General features: G+C 45.6%; 1 protein-coding gene across 2 annotated transcripts in view; it reads left to right on the top strand.

Annotated features, from left to right (window-relative positions):
• The first annotated feature begins 10,522 nt into the window (after positions 1-10,522).
• Positions 10,523-24,140, top strand: part of GFRA1 (GDNF family receptor alpha 1) — a 211,948-nt gene continuing 198,330 nt past the window's right edge. For both annotated transcript variants that reach the window (XM_039237360.1, XM_039237361.1), the window contains exons 1-3: positions 10,523-10,562; positions 11,364-11,657; positions 12,877-12,960. In XM_039237360.1, coding sequence (XP_039093291.1) covers positions 10,523-10,562; positions 11,364-11,657; positions 12,877-12,960 — 418 coding nt within the window. The remainder of the gene's footprint in view (positions 10,563-11,363; positions 11,658-12,876; positions 12,961-24,140) is intronic.

Genomic DNA, 24,140 nt, shown 5'->3' with positions numbered 1-24,140 from the left:
CCAAAATTCTAGACTCCCAGGAGGAAAATGAGTGTTTAGCATGAACCATATTGTTGTCATAAGTTGTTCAGGCAGAATGAGCTGTTCTTATCAGGAAATGATGGGAACCGTCCTGAAATCCAAGTTCCCAGGTGTCAGCCAAGGGCCAGCCTTGTGAGAAGGCCTTTCTAAGGACAGTGAGAGATATTAGTGACATTAAAGGTTTAACTATAAACCTTCAGACATGAGCCAGAAAGATAGGAAACCATTTTGGTAGGACAGGAATTTGTCCTGAAGTCCCTGAATGAGCATTCGGTTAGCTATGGAATTGGTAGCATTCAACAGAAATCTGTTTGCCTGGTGAAAGGATGCATGGACTTGACTTTCTTAACTATTTCTTAGTCTTCACAGTAATCACAGTGAAGATAACTCAGGTTAAGCCAACTATCCTGTAATATTTTGGAGAAACATGTAGGAGAAGGGGTCTGACGTAAATCTCCAATTCATTCAAAGTTCCATTTATCCAGGTTGTATTTAGTCTTAATTGATATGAGCTTACTATTTTAGTATTTCTTAAATGAAGCAATTAGGCAAATACTCATTTTCAAAGATAGATTACTATTTAACACTTGTCAATTCAATGTGCAAGGAATATGGCATATAAACATTTGGTTTTTATCCTTTAGAATATAACGAATCTTAGAGAATTTGGCCTATAGAAAAGGATCTTGGGCTTAGAACTTGGTTCCTCGGCTAAGAAGCTACGTGGCCCTCTGCAAGTCACTAGACAGCTCTGAGCTTCAGTTTCCTTAGCCGCTCAGTGGAAAAAAATAACATCTCTCCTTCATTACAGAGCAGGTATAAAAACCAAATAATGTAATTGAATTCATGTGGAAGTGGTTGGTAAACTATAAATCAAATCGTGTGTGGGGGGCTGCTTAAAGAATAAAGGAAAGTGGCTACATTTAAGAAAGCCAGCACGCTTAATAAACGATGGCAATAACCCAGCCCCATTATGGGGAGCAGTTACTGTCATCGTCTGCATCACTGATGGTGCAATTAACTTAATTAACACATACCTCTGTGGTGAGTTTGCTGAAATAACACTTTTCCTTTTTACACGCCCCTGTCTTGCCAGCAAGGCATCTCCAAGTTATGCATCTTCCAAGGAGGGAGGCCAGAGTGTTAAATGGCTTTGAGTTTGTATGCAGAAAGCAGAATTCCAGAATATCCACATTGGTAGCTGTTTGAGGTACCTAGAAGAAATACTAGAGGCTTCATCAAAATCTTCTAGAATAGGGTAAAACCAATGCATCTTAAAGTGGAGGTGTGTCAGGGTGGGTTGACTATGACCCCAGAGGGAAGTCGTTCTCATCAAATCCAGAATGGCTTCCCACAGAATAGCATCTTGCTCTTCCTAAGGTCCTAACAAAGGAGGCGTTGGTCTGTTATGACAGTGACAGAGACTTTTGACAGGTAAGGATGGGTCTGTGTCTACAGGAGGAGCAAGTGTATAGATGGGTTTTTCTGCCATATCATGACCCCCTTCTGATAACCTTGGTTGAGTTCTCTGCAGGGCTGGAATGGGGACACCGCAGGTTAAGGGACATACTACTTCTGTTCTGAAAGTTTTCCACTTCATTCAAGTTCTTCAGAGTAGTTGCAAACCTCTCAGGAATGTTCCTCTCACTCTTTTACCCTCTTTTTTCCTCTTCTCCCAATTCCATGGATCCATTTCCTCTTCTAGCTTTCTATCTATGTCTTCTGATTCTGTAGAGCCTGATTTTCATTTCCATTCACGTTGACAATATTATTTGATTATTTCAGATATGCAGCTCATCAGTGAGATTACATTTTCCTCCAGAGCTAACATTCTCCTGTATTTCCTGCAACAGCCTACTGGAGGGCTGGCCCATAATAATCTAAATAAATAATTGTTGAATTAAATTTGTTTTCCTTTCTTTCTTTTCTTTCATTAGAAACTGAATGTACTAGTTCCACAAGATCAGCTGCACGGATCGGAGACCCGATGTAACCATGGCTTAAATAAGACAAGTTTATTTGTACCTCACATAATAGTATGGGGGGTAAAAGTTTAAGGTGGCCAGTCAGCTTTCCTCCAGGAGCTCATATGGGGACTCAGGTCACTTCTTTCTGCCATCTCTCATTATTCTCACCTGCCTGGTCAAACAGCACACCAAGCCAAGCCAACTTTGACGATGGAAAAGTATAGAGATTCTTCCCATCATTTTTGTCACTTCTTATTCATCAGACCTTGGCCATGTGACCATAATGACTGCATTGGAAGCTGGGAAGTGTAGTCATTATTCTGGCTGGCCACCCATCCAGAGAAAAATCAGAGTATTATTAATATGAAGCAGTGGTTTTCTTAACCATGGTGTTTTTAACCATGACTCACAATAAGAAAGACATTTTACTTGGCAATCCAATACAGGCATCATACATATATAGAAATTAAAAGTGTTTTGAAACAATACTTACTGATACTCTGTGAAATGCATTTTATTATTATTATTTTATATTTTATAAAATAAAGGTGTTTGTGACTAATGAATGAAGAATGGCCTGCGACTTGAAAGGCACAGCTATAGATGGAAGAAAGAAGAATCCCAGGGGGGCAATTAGGAGTCTCTACGACTGGGAAGGAAGCATTCAGTTCTGATCTTAGCCAAGATCATTTACCTGCATTCTTTGTGGTGAACGTCACCATGCTAGGTACTGGATAGGCACAAGAAAATAAATAAGTCAACTAAAACAATCAGTCCATGAATCAATCAAGTAGTCAGTGAAATCTTAGAGAGTATAGATAGAATCTCTCTCTGACACTTGAGACAGAATATTGAAGGCCAGTGAGGACTTTTCACCAAGAGAACCTTTCAAGATGGGAGAAGAAGTTCTTTTTGTCTCTTAACACAGGTTATATGTGGAAAAAACACAAACACAAATATCCACCCCCAATTGATCCTTCTGTATTTTAGGCTTTATCAGATAATTTATATCAAACCAAACTGGTTTTATTTTAATTCTTTGACATGGCCTCTAATATATGAACTGTGTCAAGGGCAACCTCATATTTTCATTATGATAGTATCTCCTAGACTATCCTAATTCACTTTTGTGCTAGAGTAATCTATATATCAGATTTGTCATTCCTTCCATATACTTCAAATTTGAGGAAAACCTCATCTCCTGTGATGTTTTTCTCTTGACAGTTTCAACTGACTTTTGTCAGATTTTTGACAGGGGAAAATAAAACCAACAACTCAAAGAACATTACACGGCATTTGTTTTCAGAGCAACAGTTTTGGATGAGTTTGAAATGACTTTTAAATGATGTCACAATGGATGCTTTAAAGCAGGCCCCAAATCCTTTGTGCTATAAGCAACCACCGTTGGCTTAATTAGTTCTGGTGGGGGCAATGTCATTAACTGCACGCTAATTGCGTTAGTGGGCTCATACTACAGTGCTTCCAGAGATTTGGGTTTTGGTAAACAGTGCATTTCCATGGCGTTTATGGAAAGACGCCTGGGTAAGTGGCCTGAAAAGGACAATCTGCACCACAGAACCTTCGACCACTGCAGCCAGGACCTCCGACCCGCTCACCCCTAGTTTCTGATTGCCTTTGCTCCCTCCCTGCTTCATCCCACTACTCCGGACCTAGTGAGCCTCAGTAGAAATCAGAACTTTATGCTGTCTTAAAGGCTGCTAAAGGGCTTCTGAAGAAGACAGTCAATGTTTTCATTCCACGTCCCAAAGCTCATCTGGATCGGCATCTGTGTTTGCTGTCTCTGGAGAGAGAGAGGCTAATTACTGGACAAAGCTGAGGATTAAGCTTCCCTCCTGCCCTTATGAAGCAACAGTCCCTCTGAGACAAGGTTTAGGGCTTATTAGAGGAGAGTGGTGGAAAAGAGAGGTGTTTCTTCCCCATCCTTTCTGGATAAGGAGGACCGACATGTATAGGGCTTTTACTCCGACACTTTTGGCTATCACTAAGAAAAGCTCACAAGTCCCCTGAAGATGGGCTATCTTTTGCCATATATTCAAGCAATAAGACTTGACAGGCACATTATTTCATCAGGGCTGCACACCTTGAATGCATTCTGTGGCATAAGGCCAAAGTACAAATGACTCCAACTCTCATGAAATGCAATATTCTTTAACAAATGCTTTAAAATCCTTGCACTGGCTTATTAGTATTAAGAAATGAAAATTGCTTGAAAACTAAGAAGGAAGAGATTTCCTAAGATAGGTTCGTAGGGGTCAGGCACCTTGATAGCCAATAAGAAAGTACCATTTGCAAATAATGTTCAAAAGACATATCTTAATATAGTCAGCCTGGAAAAGAGCTCTGAAATCTGAGAGCAAGTGACTCTTCCCCTGCCACCAAAGGGCAGATGTTGAAGTACAGTATTAGAAGGTGAGCCTTATGTCAGCAGGTGGACCCTTACACCAGCCTTCCAAGTTTGGATGATTACTGGTTTCTCATTTTCCTAAAAGATTGCATGAGGTCTTGTGTGTCTATAAAAGCATTTCTAACACTATGGGGTCAATTTGGCCTTTAAAATTTTGCCTTTCAGGATGAAGGCTCCAGCGTAATTGTAATCTGGCTCTTCTAAATCCTTCTCTCCCAGAGAGAGGCACATTTCTAGATGATTAGAGAACTTCAGGTGAGAACGCGACTCTGCCTCGGGCTTTATGCCTTAAAATATGACCTAAGGCGGGCTATCATTTCCCAGAAATGAAATATGTCATATGTTACTATTAAAGTGAAGTAGAAAAAGAGCATTCTATTACAATAATAGGTTTTGTTTTTTTTTTAAAAAAATGTAAATGTCAAATCCCCAAAGGAATAATACATATTTGATACTATTATTGGAACAGCAATACCAGTAATTGCATGAAGTACTTATATTTAGTATTGTTCATATAGTAAAGGGATTTTATGTAAACCTTTCAGTAGAATTATTGTGTCAGAGGAAAATGAGAAACAGCATCACTCATTATTCATGCAATCAATATACATTTATTGGAGGTGACTATGTGTCAGTCGTCAGCCTAAATGCCGGGGATGCAAGAGGAAGGAGGAGGAGGAGGAGGAGGAGGAGGAAGAGAATAAGAAGAGAGTATCTTCCTGCCTTCAAGGAACTCACATTCCGGTTGAAGAGACATACAGCAATTAACTCCAATGCTTGTTACAACAGCTATAATAACGATCCCAACAGGGCCATGGGAATATGCTACAGAGAACTCTTCCTTCTGGCTGAAGGAGTCCTTGCTATCCTTAGTGGCCTGTTGGAGCTGTACCATACTTTTTTTTTTAATGTTTATTTATTTTTGAGGGAGAGAGGGAGTCAGAACATGAGTGAGGGAGGGGCAGAGAGAGAGGAAGACACAGAATTCAAGGCAGGCCCCAGGCTTCGAGCTGTCAGCACAGAGCCCAACATGGGGCTTCAACTCATGAACCACGAAATCATGACATGAGCTGAAGTCAGAGGTTTAATCGACTGAGCCACCCAGGCTCAGAAATGTACTGTGTTTTAAAATTTCAGTTTGAAGCACATATAGGGCAGGTGGAACAGCATGGGCAAAAGTGTAGCAGTAGAAATAATAAAATAATAATAATAATAATAATAGATAAAAGCATGGCATATGTAGGGAATAGTGAGTTGTTTTGTGTAGCTGGAGGTTAAGTCTGTCAAACTGCCTGATGTCGAATACTTTGATAGACTAGTTTGAGTCAGAAAAACTTGAGTGACTTTTGAGCAGTATAAGTTTACAAAATAAATGTGTTTTATGTTATACTCTGTAGGGCCAAGGCAATGAGAACAGGAGACAAAATACTGCATAGAATAAAACTGTCACTCTCACCATGACTCATCTGTTAACTTACGAAAACACACACGAAGAAATGCAAGAAAATTGCTCATTTCACATGCTTGTGGGTAGATTGAACCTAATTTTGTAGCATTAAAACCAATTTCCCACTGAGAAAACATGTCAGAGAGGATAGCATGAATCTTTATCATTATTAATAATATTTGATATTTCAATGTCACCTTTCATCCTGAGATCAGTCCTGTACACATGAGAACAGATAAGCTCCAAGGAAACAGAGATAATATTAATACAGTAAGTCACATGCATTTCTATCTTCCATATTGCAAGGGCTTTCCGGCTGTGTTTGTATCACATTTAGAAGTTAGTAGATACATTTGTAAAGCAGTAATTTTTTGTTTATTCCTTCTACAAGAATTCATAGGGTAGATAGAGTAAGGGCCACATCCTTCCACGCAGAGTTCTCTTTGGAAGATGTTGACATTTCCATTCTCCATTCTTTGGCTTCTTTGACTGATGCTCTCCATTCTGAGTAGAGGACACACCAGCGGGGATCTTCATGGATCCTTCACCTTCTTCAAAAGAGTAGCAGTCATGATGATGATCATGATCATGATCATCACAACAATAACTACTATTACTGTTTCTTATAAAGCACTCATTTCATGTGTACATCATTCTATTATTCTAAGAACTTTATATATACATCACATTAAATAATTTCATACCAACTGTCCAGCAGAACTTTTCTGTGATGATGAAGATATTCTGTGTCTGGGTTGTCCAATATGGTAGCCATTAGCCACATGCAGCTACTGAGCCCTTGAAATGTGGTTAGTGGGGCGCCTGGGTGGCTCGGTCGGTTGGTTGGGCGTCCGACTTTGGCTCGGGTCGTGATCTCGCGGTTTGTGGGTTCGAGCACCATGTCGGGCTCTGAGCTGACGGCTCAGAGCCTGGAGCCTGCCTCCAATTCTGGGTCTCCCTCTCTCTGCTCCTCCCCTGCTTGCTCTCTGTCTCTCAAAATGAAGACATAAAACTAAAAAAAAAAAAAAAAAAAAAAAAGAAAGAAAGAAAAAAGAAGAAATGTGGCTAGTGCTACCAAGAAACTCCATTTTTCTTTCATTTAATTTTAATTATTTTTTATTGAAATAATCATATGGCTAGTAGCTATTGTATTAGACAACAGACTTACAGTGGGTGGTGATTTATTTTTTAAAGAAAATAAAGTTCTATTTTCATCATCACTAAGAACTTAATGAGGACTAGTTTGAGTGAATGGATCCAAATATTCTTGAAGCTATAAATATTTTTAAAGAAGTTCCATATTTTGCATTTGGAGAATTTTTATTCCACCCTTACCCCATCCTGTTAAAATTTTATTTAAAACGTATCTGTGAACAGTAGGGCAACATAGAATCATTTCTAAACAAGAGCACTTACAAAAGATGCAGGTGATGTCTTCAAATGAAACCTCATTGTCATCCAGTCATCCCATGTGGTCAGCAATGATGCGTACTAGCCTATCCATTGAGAATTGGAATTCTAATTACTGATTTCCCAAAGGGAAATATTCACCTCCACTTATAAAATGGAATGGGGAAAGAGGGTTTTATGTTTTAGGTGTCATGGATAAACATAGTCTTAATTCATTTTGGGCCCTCCCCTTACCAAAACTTACCTCCCTGGGATTTCTCTGGGTTGCATGTGAAAATATAAGAATAAACTTAACGAAGAAATTGATTAGAAGACTTAATTACATTTCCGCTTAGCCGGCCAGTAACTTAAGACTGTTATCACTGTTACACAAAGAGAACTAAGTAGCCCTTGGTTTGAACCATCTGTCACGAAAATGTGACATATGTTTGCGTTGTTTACTCAACAACCAAGTGTAAACTGATACACTGAAAAAGAAATCCGTGTATGGAATGACTCTGTGTGTGTGTGTGTGTGTGTGTGTGTGTGTGTGAGAGAGAGAGAGAGAGAGAGAGAGAGAGAGAATGAGAGCGAGCTCATGTGTTGAGCGTCAGTCCTCTCCTACCTGTCCCTAAGGAACACGTGCATTGGCGTGAGGATTGGTGGGGTGTCCCCTGGGTATGGGGCGCGCATTGAGGCGCAGACCAAACAATACGCACGCAGCACGCACTTGAGCCACCGCAGCTGAGGGGCGTGCCTGGCTGTTTGTGGATCTGAATGGAAAGCTACCCTCCTCTTTCCTCCTTATCTCCCCGCCCTTACACCCTAGCCTCAAACTTCACCCAAAGCCCGTGCCCTTTTCAATTAACCTCCCTTGATCAAGATGAGCGTTTCTTTTCTCTCCTCCGAGGCCCATTATGTGGTGCGACGGGTTTGGAGGTTTGACAGCTGAGCTCACCCAGACTCAATTCAAACTCGGTTTCCGTCAATGATGAACTTGGATATCAGCAAAGATCCCGAACACAAGCCCTGAGCGGCGGGACTGCCATCCACCACGGCGGTCTGTTCCATAGACCCTTCTCTCCACCCAGTGTAGACTTCAGTGCTCCGGGCACCCCCCGGTGCACCGGGAAGAGTGTGTGTCGTGGTGGGGATGGGGGTGGCTGGGTGGGTCAGCAGTATAGCAGACATTGAGTGCTCCCAGAAATTGGTGTGAGAGCCTGTGTATGTGTTGGGTTTTTAATTTATGATTTTTAAATTTACTCTTGAAACAGCCAAGATGGAGGTCAGCTTATAAATTTCCCCAAGTCGAGTCTGACGCGGTTTAAAGGCAGTGGCGGGGGGTTCCGCTTTTGTCTCCTTGCCGGAGCTCCAGGAGAGCGATGGAGACTGCGTGTGCATGTGTGAGTGCGTGCGCGCTGGCGTGGACCGGCGCGTGGGCATATCCTGCGATCTCGGCTCCGAGGGTCTGGGTCTGAGTGTGTCTTGAACGCGCCAAGTCTTGAGTCATAGCCACGAGTGACGTGGGGGAAAAACTTTGTGTTCGGAAGAAGGGTCTGATTCGATTGCGCTAGGACGGAAGAAAGAGTCCTTGTGCTTTGTGGCGCACCCCCCCCCTTTGTCCCTGAGAGAGAGACTGGGAGAGAGAGGCAGAGAGAGAGACAGAGACAGAGAAAGAGAGACAGAGAGTCCGGCAGCACTCGCGGCCCGCTGCATAGCGCTGTGCGTCCTGTGCGCGCGTGCTGGGTCCGGCGCCGGATCCCGGATCCCGCCGCGACTAGCCTGTTCATCCGGGGCGTGCCAGCCGGCGAGCTTCAGAGGGGCTGGCGAGCGTGCTATGGGGCGGCGGGAGCAGGGGCAGTCGGAGGGTCCTCAGGCAAAGAAATCTGGCCTCGGAACCCGCTAGCCTCCGCACAGCTTCCAATATCCCTAACGGGCATCCGAGAGCCGGAGCTCTGCTCGGAAATCGTCCTGGCCCAACTCAGTCCTTTGAGCTCTCGAAGATTACCGCATCTTCTTCCTAGCGCAGAGAAGTGAGCTCGGAAAGGGAAGGAAGGGGCGGGGAAACCCCCCAAAATAAATAAATAAACAAACTGGCTCTTCGACACAGCTGGACACGGTCGATTGAGTCCAGGTTGGTGGCATTTGGAGAGAGTTTTCTCGATCTGTGGGTTTGGGAGCGCATCGCCGCCTCCCCTCCCCACTTTTCCGCTTCTGCAGGCGCCCCTCAACTTTGGGGTCTGGGGGCGCTCTCGATTCCGGGCTGCACCTGCCCTGGCGCTCCAGGGCTGCGGGTCGTTGCGCTCGCCCCGGGCGGTGGCGTTGATGAGCCCGAGTCCCGGGCTCTGGGCGAGTGTGTGCACGGCGCCGACACCCGGGTGGGAGCGGGCCCACGGCGGGTAGGGGCGCGCGAGCCGGGTTTCGGCCCCAGCCGGGACGTCGATTCCCCCATCGCCCCGCTGCCTCAGAAAGGAGGCGAGCCCAGGGAGGAGGGGGAGACGGCGACCAGGGACAGCGATTGGTGGTTTGGGTGAAGAGGGCCGGCAGCGGAGCAAGCAAGCTGGCTGGAGGAGGGGGCGGCGAACTTCCAAGGAGAAGGGGCTCTTCCTGCGCCAGGGCTGGAGAAAGAGCTGCCGCCGCCGTGTGCTTCGACTCCAGGCAGCTGCTGGCTCCGCTCGCAGCGCTCGGAAAGTAACGTTATTTATTTATATATATATATATATATATATTTATTTATTTGCTTGCGTTCAGCCTCTTGGGTTGGATCCGATAGACACCCCTTGGACTTTGGGAGCCCGCGTCCGACCTCTCCATCCCCCACCCTGCCCTTGCGGGCGGCTCCCCGCAATACACGTACATGCCCTCCCCCTGCGCCCCGTTCCTGCGCCCCGACCGGGTTAGGGGTGGGCCCTCACCCGGGCGCTGAAAGTCCCCCAAGGCGGGAGCAGGGGAGGGCAGAGAGGCGGGGGGAGGCTCTAGCGCTCTCGGCTCTCATTTCAAAGCGCGCTCTCCCTTCCAGGTTGGGTCAGACCTGAACCCCTAAAAGCGGAACCGCCTCCCACCCTCGCGCTAGCCGCCCGCCGGGAGCTGAGTCGCCGGCGGCGGTGGCGGCGGACGGACCCGGGAGTTTCCTCCCGCACTGGATGGAGCTGAACTTTGGGCGGCCGGAGCAGCGCGGCCGTCCGGACATCGGTGTATGCTGAGCTTCCCCGGCGAGACCCAGCGGCGGCTCGGGATTTTTGGGGGGGCGGGGACCAGCTGCGCGCCGGCACCATGTTCCTGGCGACCTTGTACTTCGCGCTGCCGCTCCTGGGTAAGTCGAGGCCGCCGCTACCTTTCTTACTGCCGAGTCTTTCCGAGGGGGTACTCGCGGTAGCCCCTCCAAATTTCAGTGCGGTGGCGCTGGGTGTGGGAGGGCGAAGTTTCGTTTTGAGGAAGGGGATCCTGAGTCCGCAGCACCCCGGGCTTCGGAGGCGGTGATGGCGCGGCACTTGCCCGCAGCTTTTTGTGCTTGGCTTTTAATTTCCGTGCCTTTTTAAAATGCCCTATCCTGGCGGAGAGTTGCGGGGTCCGAGCCCTCCAGCTCCGGGACCAGCGCTCGCAGCGAGTCCCGGGAGCTCGCGGAGGCGCAGCGGGCAGGTGGGGCGTGGGCGAGCCTTGGGCTGGGAGAGCAAACTTCGAAGGGAAAACTTTTTCCCGAATAGAGTCTGAGCGCTCCCCGGCCGGCCGGCCTCGGACCGGGGCCCTCCGGTTCGGAAAGCCCCGGGCTTCGGGCGGGCGGGGCCGCGCGCGCGGCTCCCGGAGGCCAAGCAGCTCCTCCCGCCGGGCTCTGCACCCGAGCGGCGGGGCGGGCACGCGCGGCGGGCAGCGCGCGCTCCGGGGCAAACCGCAAAGAGCCCGCAAAGCCTCGCCGGCTGGGGGGTCGGCCTAGGGAGGGCGCGCCAGGGAGGCAGGAGGTACCAGCGCGGGAAAATGACTCCCCGGCGTAGAGGGGCGGGCCCGTTGGCCCCGCGGGGCACCCCAGAAGCCCGCTGTAGCGCGCGCCCTCCCCGCAGCCTGAGGCTTTGGGTCCCTGCCCCGCCGCCCTCACGCTCCCTCCCCCCCGCACCCATAGACGTGCTCCTGTCGGCCGAGGTGAGCGGCGGGGACCGCCTGGACTGTGTGAAAGCCAGCGACCAGTGCCTGAAAGAGCAGAGCTGCAGCACCAAGTACCGCACGCTGAGGCAGTGCGTGGCGGGCAAGGAGACCAACTTCAGCCTGACGTCCGGCCTGGAGGCCAAGAACGAGTGCCGCAGTGCCATGGAGGCCCTCAAGCAGAAGTCTCTCTACAACTGCCGCTGCAAGCGGGGTATGAAGAAGGAGAAGAACTGCCTGCGCATCTACTGGAGCATGTACCAGAGCCTGCAGGGTACGCGCCCACGGTCCTCGCCCCCCACCCCCACCCCTCCCCCCTCGGAGGCAGGCGGGCCCCTAGGCCCGCTCCCGCTGACCTCATCCTCGACTCGCTTCTCCCCAGCTGCAGAATGAGGACCTTTCATTGGCCCCCAGGGACAGCGGCAGCTGGTGTTTGCTGCCTCCAAGCAGCATTGTTGGGGCCTGGTTGTTGGAAAACCCACGAGGGGGTGGGGGACATCCCGGGCCCCCGCTGACCTCTCGGAAACCTGGTCAGAGCATCCGCGCAGGAGCTTGTTAAGGGACTTGGCAGGAACTCCCAACTTCTCTCCAAAGAGAGCTGGCTTCAGAGAATAATAATACAAAGACTTGCCCTGAATCGTGTCCGGACTTTTCTGCCCTTTCTTCTTCCTTTCTCTCTGTTCCGACACAAGGTAAAGAATTGAGAATAAAAGGCCCCCGTAGAATCCATTCTATCTTAACCCCCTGCAAAACCCCCTGCAAAACCCCAGGGCAGATGTGTGAAGCGCCGCTTATCATCTTAGATCCGCTGAGTCTCGACCCAGCTGGTGTGGTTCAGACCTCGGTTACAACACAGAAGTGGTTTGAGAGAAAAAGGACCACTTGTCACAACCATCCAGTCCAGTGGGAATTTGGGGGTCCTTGTGTGCCAGAGGTGTCTGAAGTTTGTAAATCTAACACAGACGTTCAGTGCATTCATTCTCCACTGAGACTCACACCAAGAATTTGGAACATACAGATTTGACCTCTCAGCCGCCACTTCCTCCAGAACCTATTGATGCAAACCTATTTCAGAGACTGTTGAGTAGCCAGCATACGGGGCTTTTTGAGCACATGCCATGTTTAAAAGCAAAGAAATGGGGGCCTCTTTTGGGTCACCCTTCTTCCATTGGCTCCTGGAGGCACACTGGGGTGGTGACATCACTGGTTTCTTCCTCTCTTATTTCATTCCTTTGCAAAGAGTGGGAGAGTTTTCTGGCAAGATCAGGCTGCGTTGCTCTTCAGTGTTTTCATGGCACTCTGGGGAGGGCCAGGACAACAAAGGCAGAGGGAATGAAAAATATCCACAGCCAAGTAGATGCCTTTGAGATCTTTGAAAGTTTCAGCATCTTTTTGTTACGCAGTCATAGCATAATTAGAATTTAGTTTCAGTAACAACAACTCTCTGAAATATGCCTGTTTTCCAGATCTAAGCCCTGTCATTCTGTTTTTAGGAAATGATCTGCTTGAAGATTCCCCTTATGAACCAGTTAACAGCAGATTGTCCGATATATTCCGGGTGGTCCCATTCATACCAGGTAAGCAGATTCGTGCTTCCACTCTGATGCCTTTGCCTGCTGGAAGTCCATTGGCTTGCATTCACTTTGGCTCTCAGATGGTGTGTAAGTAGATAGTGGAATGGCACAGTGTTTCTGGGAAATTAGAAATAGAATGATGATAATGAAGAGGCAAAATGCCTAGAGATGATTGTATGACTTGAAAGTAATTCTAAATGAAGTAATGTGGTGTGGTGATTTGAAAGAGGTTGGAGGGAGGTGATTTGGTTGAATTTTTTTTCACAGTGAAATATGATTGGCTGGCTCTTGCATAGGGAGTGCTACTTCCGTCTGTAGGTGGCAATCATATTCCCTTCTTGCTACATACCATTCACAGTGCCTCCCAGCAAAGGGATCACTTTAAATGATGCCACTTGCTTTTCGAGACTTCTGAAGATAATCTTAGATTGTTGAAGAATTTCGGACCGACTCACTGGTCTGCCTTTGATTTAAAAGATTAAACTCTACCATTTGTTAACAATTCTATTTTTAATTTTCCCTGAGCAAGTGTGGGCACGTATAAAAGAATGCATTACTACCCTAGTGGCCTTTTGAAAAGTGGTCTCGCTTCCCGGGATTTGTTTTGTCTCCTTTTGCAGCTCTACATTTGTTTTGGAAGTGAACTTACTTTTAGAATTAAGTTTGGCATAACATTGGCATTCAGACAGCCCCGTAAATAATGAGCAAGGTAGTGATTTCTCTTAATGACATACAGATTCCAGACTGATGTTGTCTTTCATTGTTTACAGTCAAGACATTTTCTCAAGTGTATACAGCCATCACAGAGTGTATGTTTTCCTGGTGGTTATACGTGGTGGTTAATGTTGAATTCTAGGAGATGGTGGTTTGTTACTGGGGAGAGTGCTCTGGTTTCTAACGTTTCTCAACGTTCTCTGTTTTCCTGCAGAAAGCCATAGAAAGCCAAGTATGTAAATACTGATATTATGTGTGGGTGTATTATACATATATTCATTCATTCACAAACGTCTATTGAGCACCTACTATGTTTTAGTTGTTGGGATTTTGGCAGTGAGCCAGACAGATGTCACCCCCCTGCCCTCATGAATCTTAGAGACAGCCAGCAACTGGCATTTATTAAGCCCCTCTTATATTCTAGGCACTGTGTTAAGAGCTTTCCATCATGAACTTAGGTAACAGCCTTCACAGGCATGTTAGGTATTATTTCCACTTTAGGAGTGAAATTAGGAAACCAGCCCAAGACCACAAAGCTCATGGTTAGTAAAACCAGAATTTATACTCAGCTGTGTCTGATTCTAGGCTTTGGTAATATCTGCCCCTTGCTGCTCAGGGTCTTTTACATGGTTTTGTGACCAGTGGCATGGACATCATGTGGGAGTTGGTTAAAAGTCTGGGGTGCCAGGTTTTATCCCAGACCTACTGAATCAGATTTACACTTTCAGAAAATCTCTGTGCTGGGTGCTTCATATATGCATAACGCTTGAGAAGCATTCCTCTACATTATTCTGTTTGGGGTTTTTTTTTTTTTTTTTGATTCAGAGAAAAAGTATGTGTGTGTGGCGGAGGGGGGGGTGGTGCACGGTGCACACACATGCACATTTTGGGATAAGATGTAAGGGTATAGGTTTAGCACCAGAGGCATTCATATATTATCCAAATAATGCCAGTAATTTCCACTCCAAATCCCTCCTAATGCTCTCTGTCCCCTTGGCCTTGCTAAAGCAGTGTCTCAGGCACTGGAAGAAAGACCCACAGATGCATCTGGGCTCTCATGGGAGCAAGTCTGTACGAGCTGGGGTGGGATGTGGCACGTGGCGTAGCAGGGGCGAAGCTGGCCTTCCTAGTGCTTTGAGGAACAGTGCCTCCTGCCTGCATCTGCCCCGTGGAAGCCTTACTCCTTAGTCTTTGTACGGATGCTTGGAGGCATATGAACCCCCCTGGGGACAGTAGGAGTGAGGAGGTGGGCAAGGAGGGAGGTTCATTGAGGTTTTAATCTCAGAACTGCTATGGACTGTAGGACTTCAGCAAACTCATTTTCCCTCTTGGGGTCTCTCTTTGCTTGGTATATTGAGACCACTGGAGTAAATAAGCTCATGATTCTCGTGGAAGATTGAAGTTACCTCCAGAACCCATCCACTGTGCTCTTCAATGGTGTTTTCAATCCTTCATTCATTCTACACTTAAAATGACTTGGTCATTCTCAGATACCACTGGTTTGTCTGAATTTCTTTTATGAATTTCTGGAATTCTTCTGCATGGACCAAGTTTTACTTATTCATTTTCTTGGATCCCTTTCTTAGCCAGGTTTCTTTTCATAGCAGATATGAGTCTGAGCTTGTGAGACCTGTCCTGCTGAGAAGCCAGGAGTCATAATAAATTAATCAGAGCCAGGAAGGCCTTGTCAGGAGCTAGGTTTTATATCTCAAGGGCATTGAATTTAGGTTCCAGCGCTAATGAGCTTTGACCTCTGACAGTGACCGTGTCCCCTGAGTGGGCATAGGGAAGCCAAATGGAACCTTGAGAGGCTTTAAGTCGTTGAATAATGCATATTATCCAGTTTGGCATTTGTAGGATAGAGAAGACAGAAGAGCAGGATGATGAATGTTGCTTTCATGGTTTGAATCTGAGTTTCTAGAACATCTCTTCTGTCTTGAAAATCTCTCCAATGAAACCAGGACAACAGGGCCTCTGCCTTTTACAGATATGGTAGCAATCAGAGTTTCCATATTTGGGTCTCTTTGCCCAATGTGAAGAGAATGTTTATCCACGTACATTAAGTGTGAGCTGAATTGTCTCACTGAATAAGACATGTTTGACGTTCTTGTGTTTCCATCTTCTTTGGACTCCTCAAACGCACAGCCACCTTTACCATTGTTTACTTGATCACCAGTTAAAAGGCCACGTTGATGTGCGATCAGTGGCCTGGCAGGAACGAGGAAGGGAAGAAAACAAGGTAGAGTCTAAAACCTGTCGTCTCTGGTCTGAAGCCTGCGCTGTAGGAGAGAAATCAGATAGCCTAGTCTGGTGAGAACTGGGGAATTGCAGTGGGAAGTTGGAGGGACAGCCCCTGTGGAAATGTGTTGGTGGATACCTTTGGCCTTGAAAGGAGGTACCTTTGTTGTAGGTTGATGCCAGTGTGGTTTTTAGAGGGACGGACCAGACGGTGCGTGGGAGTGCACAAAGGAAAGGGGGCCAGTGCCACAGCATGTTGGAGGAGAGGAGAAGTGTCTCAAGAGCAAAGAAGGCAGAGCCATGTGGGCACGTGGAGGCCCAGAAGACAGAGCTACTATGTATGTTTCACATCTGTCACAGCTCTCTGCTAGTTAACCTCGCATTTTCTTCCTCGTGAAAGTTCTAGAAGCAGCAAAAAGTAAATAGTGATTTGAAAGGGAAGTGAACCTGTTGGCCATGCTTTTGGACTCTCTGAATGGGGAGAGCAAAGTAACAAGAAAGTTTGAAGGTGCGGTGAGTGCCAACAAAAGCCTGAGGATGGAGGGTCAGAGGAGACTGTAAGTGCCTCTATGGCAGCAAGAGAAAAACAAGGCTTCAGGGTCTAAAAGTATTGATTGGGAGGTTGGGTTTTGTAGAGAAGAGTCAAGAGACGCCAGGCGTTTCTCAAATATAACCAAAGCTATGGTGTTGCAGACAAGAGACAAGATAGATGTGGGGAAAGAGCGATACTAGGATTTGGACATGCTGACTCTGCTTTGGGGAAAGACAAAGGTCTAGCTCTCTGGCTCTGTCATCATTTCCTGCCAGGTCCCAGGAGTGGCTTAGACTTTCTCAGGAAGCCTTAGGATTTTGACATTGGTTCCCACATGCTTGGACATCTATTGCTTCAGGAGGAGATGCCCCTAAACACTCTTTTGAGTATGGCTCCTTTTTTTCTGAATGCTGCTATGCATAATTAGCCATGTTTAGCATTTCTGTTTTAATGTGCCATCATATTTATGTCAGTATGAAAAAAAAAAGCTTTCTGAAAACTTTTACATGTTGAAGAAGAATCTTATGAGGTGCTGTGCTATCTTGTGAAATCAGGACAAGAGAGAGGTGTTTGTAAATGCCAACTCCTGAGGTGTTTGGTGGCCCTTTGCTTGCCACTCAGCTCTCCAAAACAACTCCAGTCACATCTTGCCAATAGTTTAGAACCCCCCACTGTTCCTTGTTGCCTGTTCTGGCATCTGGCAAATTCCTTAGCAGGCCAGCTTGTGCCTGCCCTCCTTCTTCAAACCCCATCACCTCCTCTCCACTCAAGCACACCGAGCAGTCCGTGCCCCCAGTATTTTATGTGCATTCACCGTTTTGTGCCTTTGCACACGCTCTTGCCTCTGTTAGTACCTCGACACATAGATCCAGTTTCATCTCTGAGGGCCATACTGGAATTCCCCTAGATAGGCACTTCCTCTCAGGACTCTTTTGTGCTGCGTTTTGCTCTTGCCCTTTATGATAGCTGTTTGTCACAGTGTATGGAGTGGACTTATGTATGTGTCTGTCTTTCCCACTGGAAAGTTGTTTTGTTTGTTATGCCCAGTGTCCGCTCAGCATGGAGCATTCTTCCTGGTTCTGAGTAGCCATCTTGTTAACCGAGGGTGTTTGACTATCAGAGAAGGGCCTCAGAGATCTAGTCTGACTTTCTGCTTTTACAGAATTGAAGCTCACAGAGGGGAAGTGGTTTGATCAGGGCCACACTGCTTGAGAGTGGCCACTAGGATCTTTGTCAGGACCTGGCAATGCCTTAGGGGAGGCCAGCGTTGTCCTCTTTCTGTTCTGCATGCTTTCTGGACAAACCACATCCATTCCTGGGATGGAAGCTACCATTTATACTGATGACTCAGAGCCTTCCCTCCAACTCCAGCCTCTTCAGGGCTCTCAACCAGCATTTCCAACTGAGTCCTGGACAACTCCATCTGGATGTATCTCAGTTACTTCAAACCCAGCGTATCCAAGATGGATCTCACCATCTCCTCTTTTCTCCTTACACCCTTCTCTTTCTGACCCTCTAATCTGACATGTGACATCGTCTGTCTAAGTTGTAAGCTTTGAGATTAGGGCCACCCCATCTGCTGTTCTCATTCCTCAACCAGACCCATCACCAAGTCTTTTGTAGTCCACCTGCTGTCTTCTGAATTGCTCTCCTCTCTCCATTCCCTAAATATACTCATCTTGCACTTGAACTTTACATTGACCTTCTTACTGACATCCTTGTGTCAAATTCCTCTCAATCCAACCTGGCCTCCTCATTGGCAGGCCTTATTGTAGCACCATGGTGACTTGTAGGAACAATCTGGCTTTAGTTTTCCTCCGTAGATCCTTCCACTAATGGACCTTCCATGTCACCACAGCTACCCTGTGTCCAAACAAGCCAATTGACCACCTGCTGTCCCACCAGTATCCTGGGCAGCTTCGTGCCTCCACACCTTTGTGTGTACCAGTGTAGAGAATAGACACGTGCTCTCGGGCCCACCGGCCCGGGTGCATCCTAACCCTGCCACTCACTTTGTCTTGGTCACACCAGTTGAGCTCACTGTACCATAGGTTCCTTGGATATAAAATGAGATGAAGTTTAGTACCTTTTAGGTTCTTGTGGACTTGAAGATGCTATATGTAAAATACTAGCCTAGTACCGGAAGCATTGTTGGTCCCCAGGAAGTCTCAGCCACTTTCATTGTGGTGCCAAGGTCACGTTAGTTGTTGACTCACTCCTGACTCCAATCCTGGGACTCTTTTCAGCAGAGTTTGTTCCCTGGTTGTGGAACAACGATTCTATGTCTTGAAAAGGGTGTCCATCGCAAGCCTTCAGGAGGGCTGCTCATAAACTACTTTGGACAAAAATGAGAAATCTATCCTTTATCTAAAGGGCCTTGGAGGAAAGTCCTGGCCCTTAATAACTCTGTCTAAGCCTTAACTTCCCTTTGGGGAAGGTCTTCCTTATTCATCCCCTGAATCCCCCTGTTCCCCTGGGGCCCTGTTTTTATGCTCTTTGGTCAGAGGTGAGTGTGCTGCAGGTGGCCATCCTCCCGCAGTGGGGGCTCTTCCTGTGTTTAAGGATTCTTGTGATCAGCTTTCCCTTCTCAGCTTGACTGATTCCCATTCTTCTAACCTCTGCTCATAAATCTGCTCTCCAACGCCCCTCATAGCAGGAAGAATTACTGCTCTCTGAGAAGGGCATGCCTTAAACCTGGGAGATGCATCCGTCTCCACAGGCTCTGCTGAGTACACTTACATTTCACTTTCACAGACCGTGACTTTTGGGTTTTATTTTCTCCCTTTCTTAGTCCCTCAGCAACTCATGGTTTGTTTTGTTTTGTTTTGTTTTGTTTTGTTTTGGTAGAGTAACAAGAAATTACAAACAGGTAAAAGAGGAAAAGGAATTTAAATCCACCTTAGTCACAGCTCCCAAAGATAACCACTTGTAAACCTGTTGATATGAGACTTTCCAGAATTTTTTCCTTTAAATGTGAATATGTATATATATATATAGGAGTGTATACACATGTATACACACATATGTCTTCTTCTTCTTCTTCTTTTTTTTTTTTTTACAAAACTAAAGTCATAGGCTACTCATACGTTCTTATTACCTGCATGTTGACCCGAGGAATGTGTGTCTTCTTATATCACTGACCACTTCCCAAATGCAAATTTTTTTACTTAGATTAACTGTCAGCCTTGAGAAGTTTCATGAGAACCAGCAGGTCACTCCAGTATCTAGATACTTATGGCCAAGGCCTGAATGTCCCAGAATATTTTTGCATAGCGTGACCATAGGTCCAGTTACCGGAAGAGGGGAGATAAAGCATCAGTGAGTGACAGGTAATTGCATGAACTAAAGATTGTTACAAGGAGCAAAATTATTTACAGCCAATAGGTCTGTCCTTATTCCTTCCCCTTAGTCCTTGGAAGTGTTTCTTTCTGCCACCTCTTAGTGTTTCTGCTGTCCCAGCTGGTTCTTTCCACAAGATGTTCTTTCTTGGTTCTCTGGGATATAGTACTGAATTCGCAAAAGCAAGTGTCAAATCATGATCATTTGGTCCAAGGGGGACAGTTCAAAAGTCAGGAGACTGGTGTTCAGTTTCCAGCTTTGTCCCTTACTAGCCAGGTGACCTTGGGCAAGTGTCTGCCCTTTCTGAGAGGTAACCACTCCTTTGATAAAATGAGAGCAGTGGACTAGAGTGATCTTTCACATATTTTCCTTCCTTTTCTAAAGACCTGCATATTGAATCCTGAATTATTCTGGGGCTGACTGTTTTTCTTTGCAGCAATTTTCTCATACCAAAGAAACTTGCGATCTTTGTATATATATTTTTCATGTTACTAACACTTAGAAAGCATGATTTATGCAATATATACCTTCCTTGAACCAGAATGTGTTTAAAGCATCTCATTTGAATACATGGAAGAAGAAGAAACAAAATAAGAAGGAAGTAAGTGGGAAAGAAGAAGGACAAGGGGAAAATGAGATAGGAAGGAGAAAAATGAAGCCAGGAGCGAGTTCCGTAGACACAGTGCACGTCATAAGATTATATTTAAACAAATTAAATCATCAGAAGTGCTGTGTTTGTTTTACAGAGGGATAAATAAAATCCCTGGATCGTAAATGCAGTAGGACTTTTGGAGGTCATTCTCGTCCAATCCCTTTATTTCACTGATAAGAAATCTGAGAGTTCCATAAATTTCTAGGGCAGTGGGACATAAATTGTGCAGGACAGTGATGACAAGTAAAATTAGGTGTGTGTTTGTTTTTAAATTGATATTCGAAACTCTCCACATCCTGGCATTTCCCCCACCTCCTTTCTATTGTCCTTCACCTGCTCAGGTCTGTGTGCCTGTTCTGATGCCACACTTGATTTTTCCACAGTTACGGTGAGAACCACATCCACTGGCTTTCATGCAGGGGGTCGTGTTCTGTTGTTTTGGAATCGTTTCAGAATAAGGGTTAATTACTAAGTCTCTGTTTGGCAACAGGAACCTATAGCCGGAAGGTTAATTTTCATATTTTTTTTGGCCCCCTTCAGAGTTGTCTGCAAGGGAAAGTGAGAAATTATTTTTTGCTGTAAGCTCTCCCTGCTTTCAGATTAAAAAAAAAAATTAATCTTTCATCTGGAGTTTTTTGTTAAAGAAGCTAACCACTTCCCGTAATTTAGAGACTCAGCTAGCTGGGTCAGTGATGAAAACGAATGGGTGATTTGCATAAGGGGCTAATTTATTATGTCCCCTGGGCATTTCTTTCATCTCTTTCCATTCTAATTAATGTTCTAAGAGGGTCTATCACCATATCAGAAATTAGGGGTGAAAGCAGCCATTGTTAACCTTTATTCTTATGATTTTTTATCTTCTGTGATCTTTTAACCATTTTCTTTTCATATCCAAGAATTTTCATAGATAGGGCTGGGGACTGTGTGGAGAGGGGGTTTTGGGGCTGTGTTCTTTCACGATCTTTATTCAAACAGTAAGTTGTTGTAAAAAACAAAAATGACTCAGGATAGCTTTCCAACAGCAGAGGGATTTGCAAAACATACTGAAGGGCACGGCCATGGTGCAGAATTGTTTAGAAATTCGAGCCCTCTAAAACATACATGAACATGTATATGCACACAGAGAGATGGAGATATGATGTACATCTGCCCGTGCGTGTCTGCGTGTATTTATAGCGTGTGCGTGAATGTGGTTATCTATATCATTAAACATTTCGCCTCCGAAAGATCTTCCTTGACATGTGTTTCGGTTGGTTCTGGCTGTGACAAAGGCAGCTGTGTGTGAGAGAGTGTGACACAGCTGAGGAAAGGCAGGAGAACAAGCAATTTCTTCGAAAATCAATTGCAATTTACTCCTACTAAATTGGCCCAAGGTCCGCCCCGTCCAAGCATTAGCATATGACAGACTTTTAATCATTTGGTCAAATGGCCTATTTTTGGTCAAACCACGGTTCCCTCAGGGATTCTGCCCATCAGTACCAGAGCTCTGTAATCTCCAGGCCTACACTTTTTTTTTTTTTTTAAGTAGAGGTGAGTGTGGGGAGTCAAGTACCCCTGGGAGTCCCCAGCTGAGGGCCCTGCACTGCCCAGCCTATTCATGGGTATTAGTTCCTTTCGGTCCCCCACTACACGAAACAGTAGGTGGCTAGGTATTCTCTCTGCTTTCCCAGGAAGAGACCTGGCTTCAGAGAGGTTGAGGAGCTTTCCCAGGGGCACACTGCCCATGAGTGGAAGGGTGCAGATTTGCTCTTGTCCTTGTTTTCTTCTGCTGTTAAGTGATGAACTTTTAAACACAGACCTGGATCCTTTATTAAGGTGAAGACATCTAGCTGCTTCTCTCCCTCTTTAATTCCCAGCTTTTCCTGCTCCGTCTTCCACCTTAAAACACTGTCCTCTTAAAACAAAGGCCTCTGAAGTTGAAATACAAGCCAATCTCTATTATTTTAATATTTATCCCTGCATTCTGTTGGGTTCTTAATTGACAACCGAAATCCAGAACACGCACGCTATTAAAACCATTCCTGCGGAACTGCAGAAATATTAACCAAAGAAGCAATTTCTGGATTGTATCTTTTTTTCATTTCAGTGTGAGATGGAAGGCTTCTAAACTAGAGCAGAATGCCTAGGGCCATTTTTTGTCATGTTGTCATATAAATAGCATTACACAGTGGTAAAGAAAGGAATACATAGTTTAGTCCCACTTTAAGGTGACCTAATATGCTATTCATTTGTCTTCCACCATGCCGGTACCACTTTCCTTTACGTCCCTCTGAATGGTCTAAGAAGCACCACGCCGGCTGTTATTTCTATTACCCTTTGCACATTATCGTTTGGTATACAGTTAATAATGTATGAAAATAAGTATTGATTGCATTCTTTGTAGGAACAGGCCAGCAGGTTTCTTAAAGCCCATGTTTATGAAATGTTTCATTGATCCTTGTTACTATGAGTTTCAAATAAACTCCTGATGCAAAAGATACCAGGAAACCCTATGAATTCTGGGGAGCCCTTGTTGGAACCACTGTTTTCTTGTGCTCTTGAAGGTACTAAGTGGTGTTTGAAGGGGAAAAGGACTGACCAGACTGAAACTCGAACCGTATTCCCAATGAGATGTCAAGAGAAATAAAAATAATAATTGCGACAGCTGTAAGAGGTAATGAGCTAAGAGTTTCACATGGAATGATTTGTGTCAACCTTATTCAATGGTAGGTACTATCTTAGCCCCACTTGATAGATAATGAAACTGAGGTCCAAATAAGAAACTTGTGTAGGCGTACACAGTTAGGAATTGGTTGAGCCACACTCTCATCCAGGAAGTCTGGCTCCAAAACCGAGGCTGTAGCTCCCATTTGCAAATATGCAACAGGAGAAGTAGTCTGGGAAAGTTAAGTACACAAACTGCATGAAGGATTATCAGGCATTTTGTACTGACTGACAGAGATAGAGATAGAGATAAAATATAATACATATATTTATTTTAGGATAAAGGGAAGACTTGGTCAGTTTCTGTGATCTCTGTCGATTTTCAGTATTTCAGTGTGATGGAATGAGATTTCTGCCAAAGTCCCTCATCAGATATTTATTGAGAACTTACCATGAGCCTAGTATGAAGTCTGGGTGATTCAGGAGTAATAGGACCCAGCCATTGCCTTCTAAAATGTTTCATTTTTGTTTAGAAATAGATACAAACCAAAGAAATTATGATGCAAAATGGTGGGTGATTGAGAACTTCACCAGGCTAAATAGCCCCAGGGAGAGCTATTCACCTGACTTGGTAGAGTTGTGGGTCGAAGAAGGCTTGCTGAAGGTGACTTGGGGCCGAGTTTTGGGGAATGGGTCGGAGTTGGGTAAGTAGAGATGATTGGGGAGGGTATTCTAGGCAGGGGCAGCTGCATGGGCAAAGGCATGGTGTGTTTAGGGTGCTAGGGCTGGGTCGCTTGCTATGGCTGGAACATTAGGTACAAGCTGTGGTGAGAGAAAAGCTGGGGAGAGAGGCAGTTTTGCCACACTCAGGGGCTTGGCCTTTGTCTCAGCAGAACCGGAGAAGGATGATGACTACTTTACCTCAGCATTGTTGCATTTTTAGGTTGAATCATCTGAAATTGCCATTTTTTGTAGGTGAGCATGGGAGAAAAGCAGAAATCGCATATGGTTCAACTTCCTATAGTTTTGCGTCATAAAGCATACACTGGGCTCTGGATGCTTCTA

Source organism: Hyaena hyaena, unplaced genomic scaffold, assembly GCF_003009895.1.
Source record: "Hyaena hyaena isolate Hyena2069 unplaced genomic scaffold, ASM300989v1 scaffold_124, whole genome shotgun sequence".
NCBI classification, from domain to species: Eukaryota; Metazoa; Chordata; class Mammalia; order Carnivora; family Hyaenidae; genus Hyaena; species Hyaena hyaena.
Note: the sequence above shows the minus strand (reverse complement) of the source record. Positions and strands in the feature narration are given on the sequence as shown.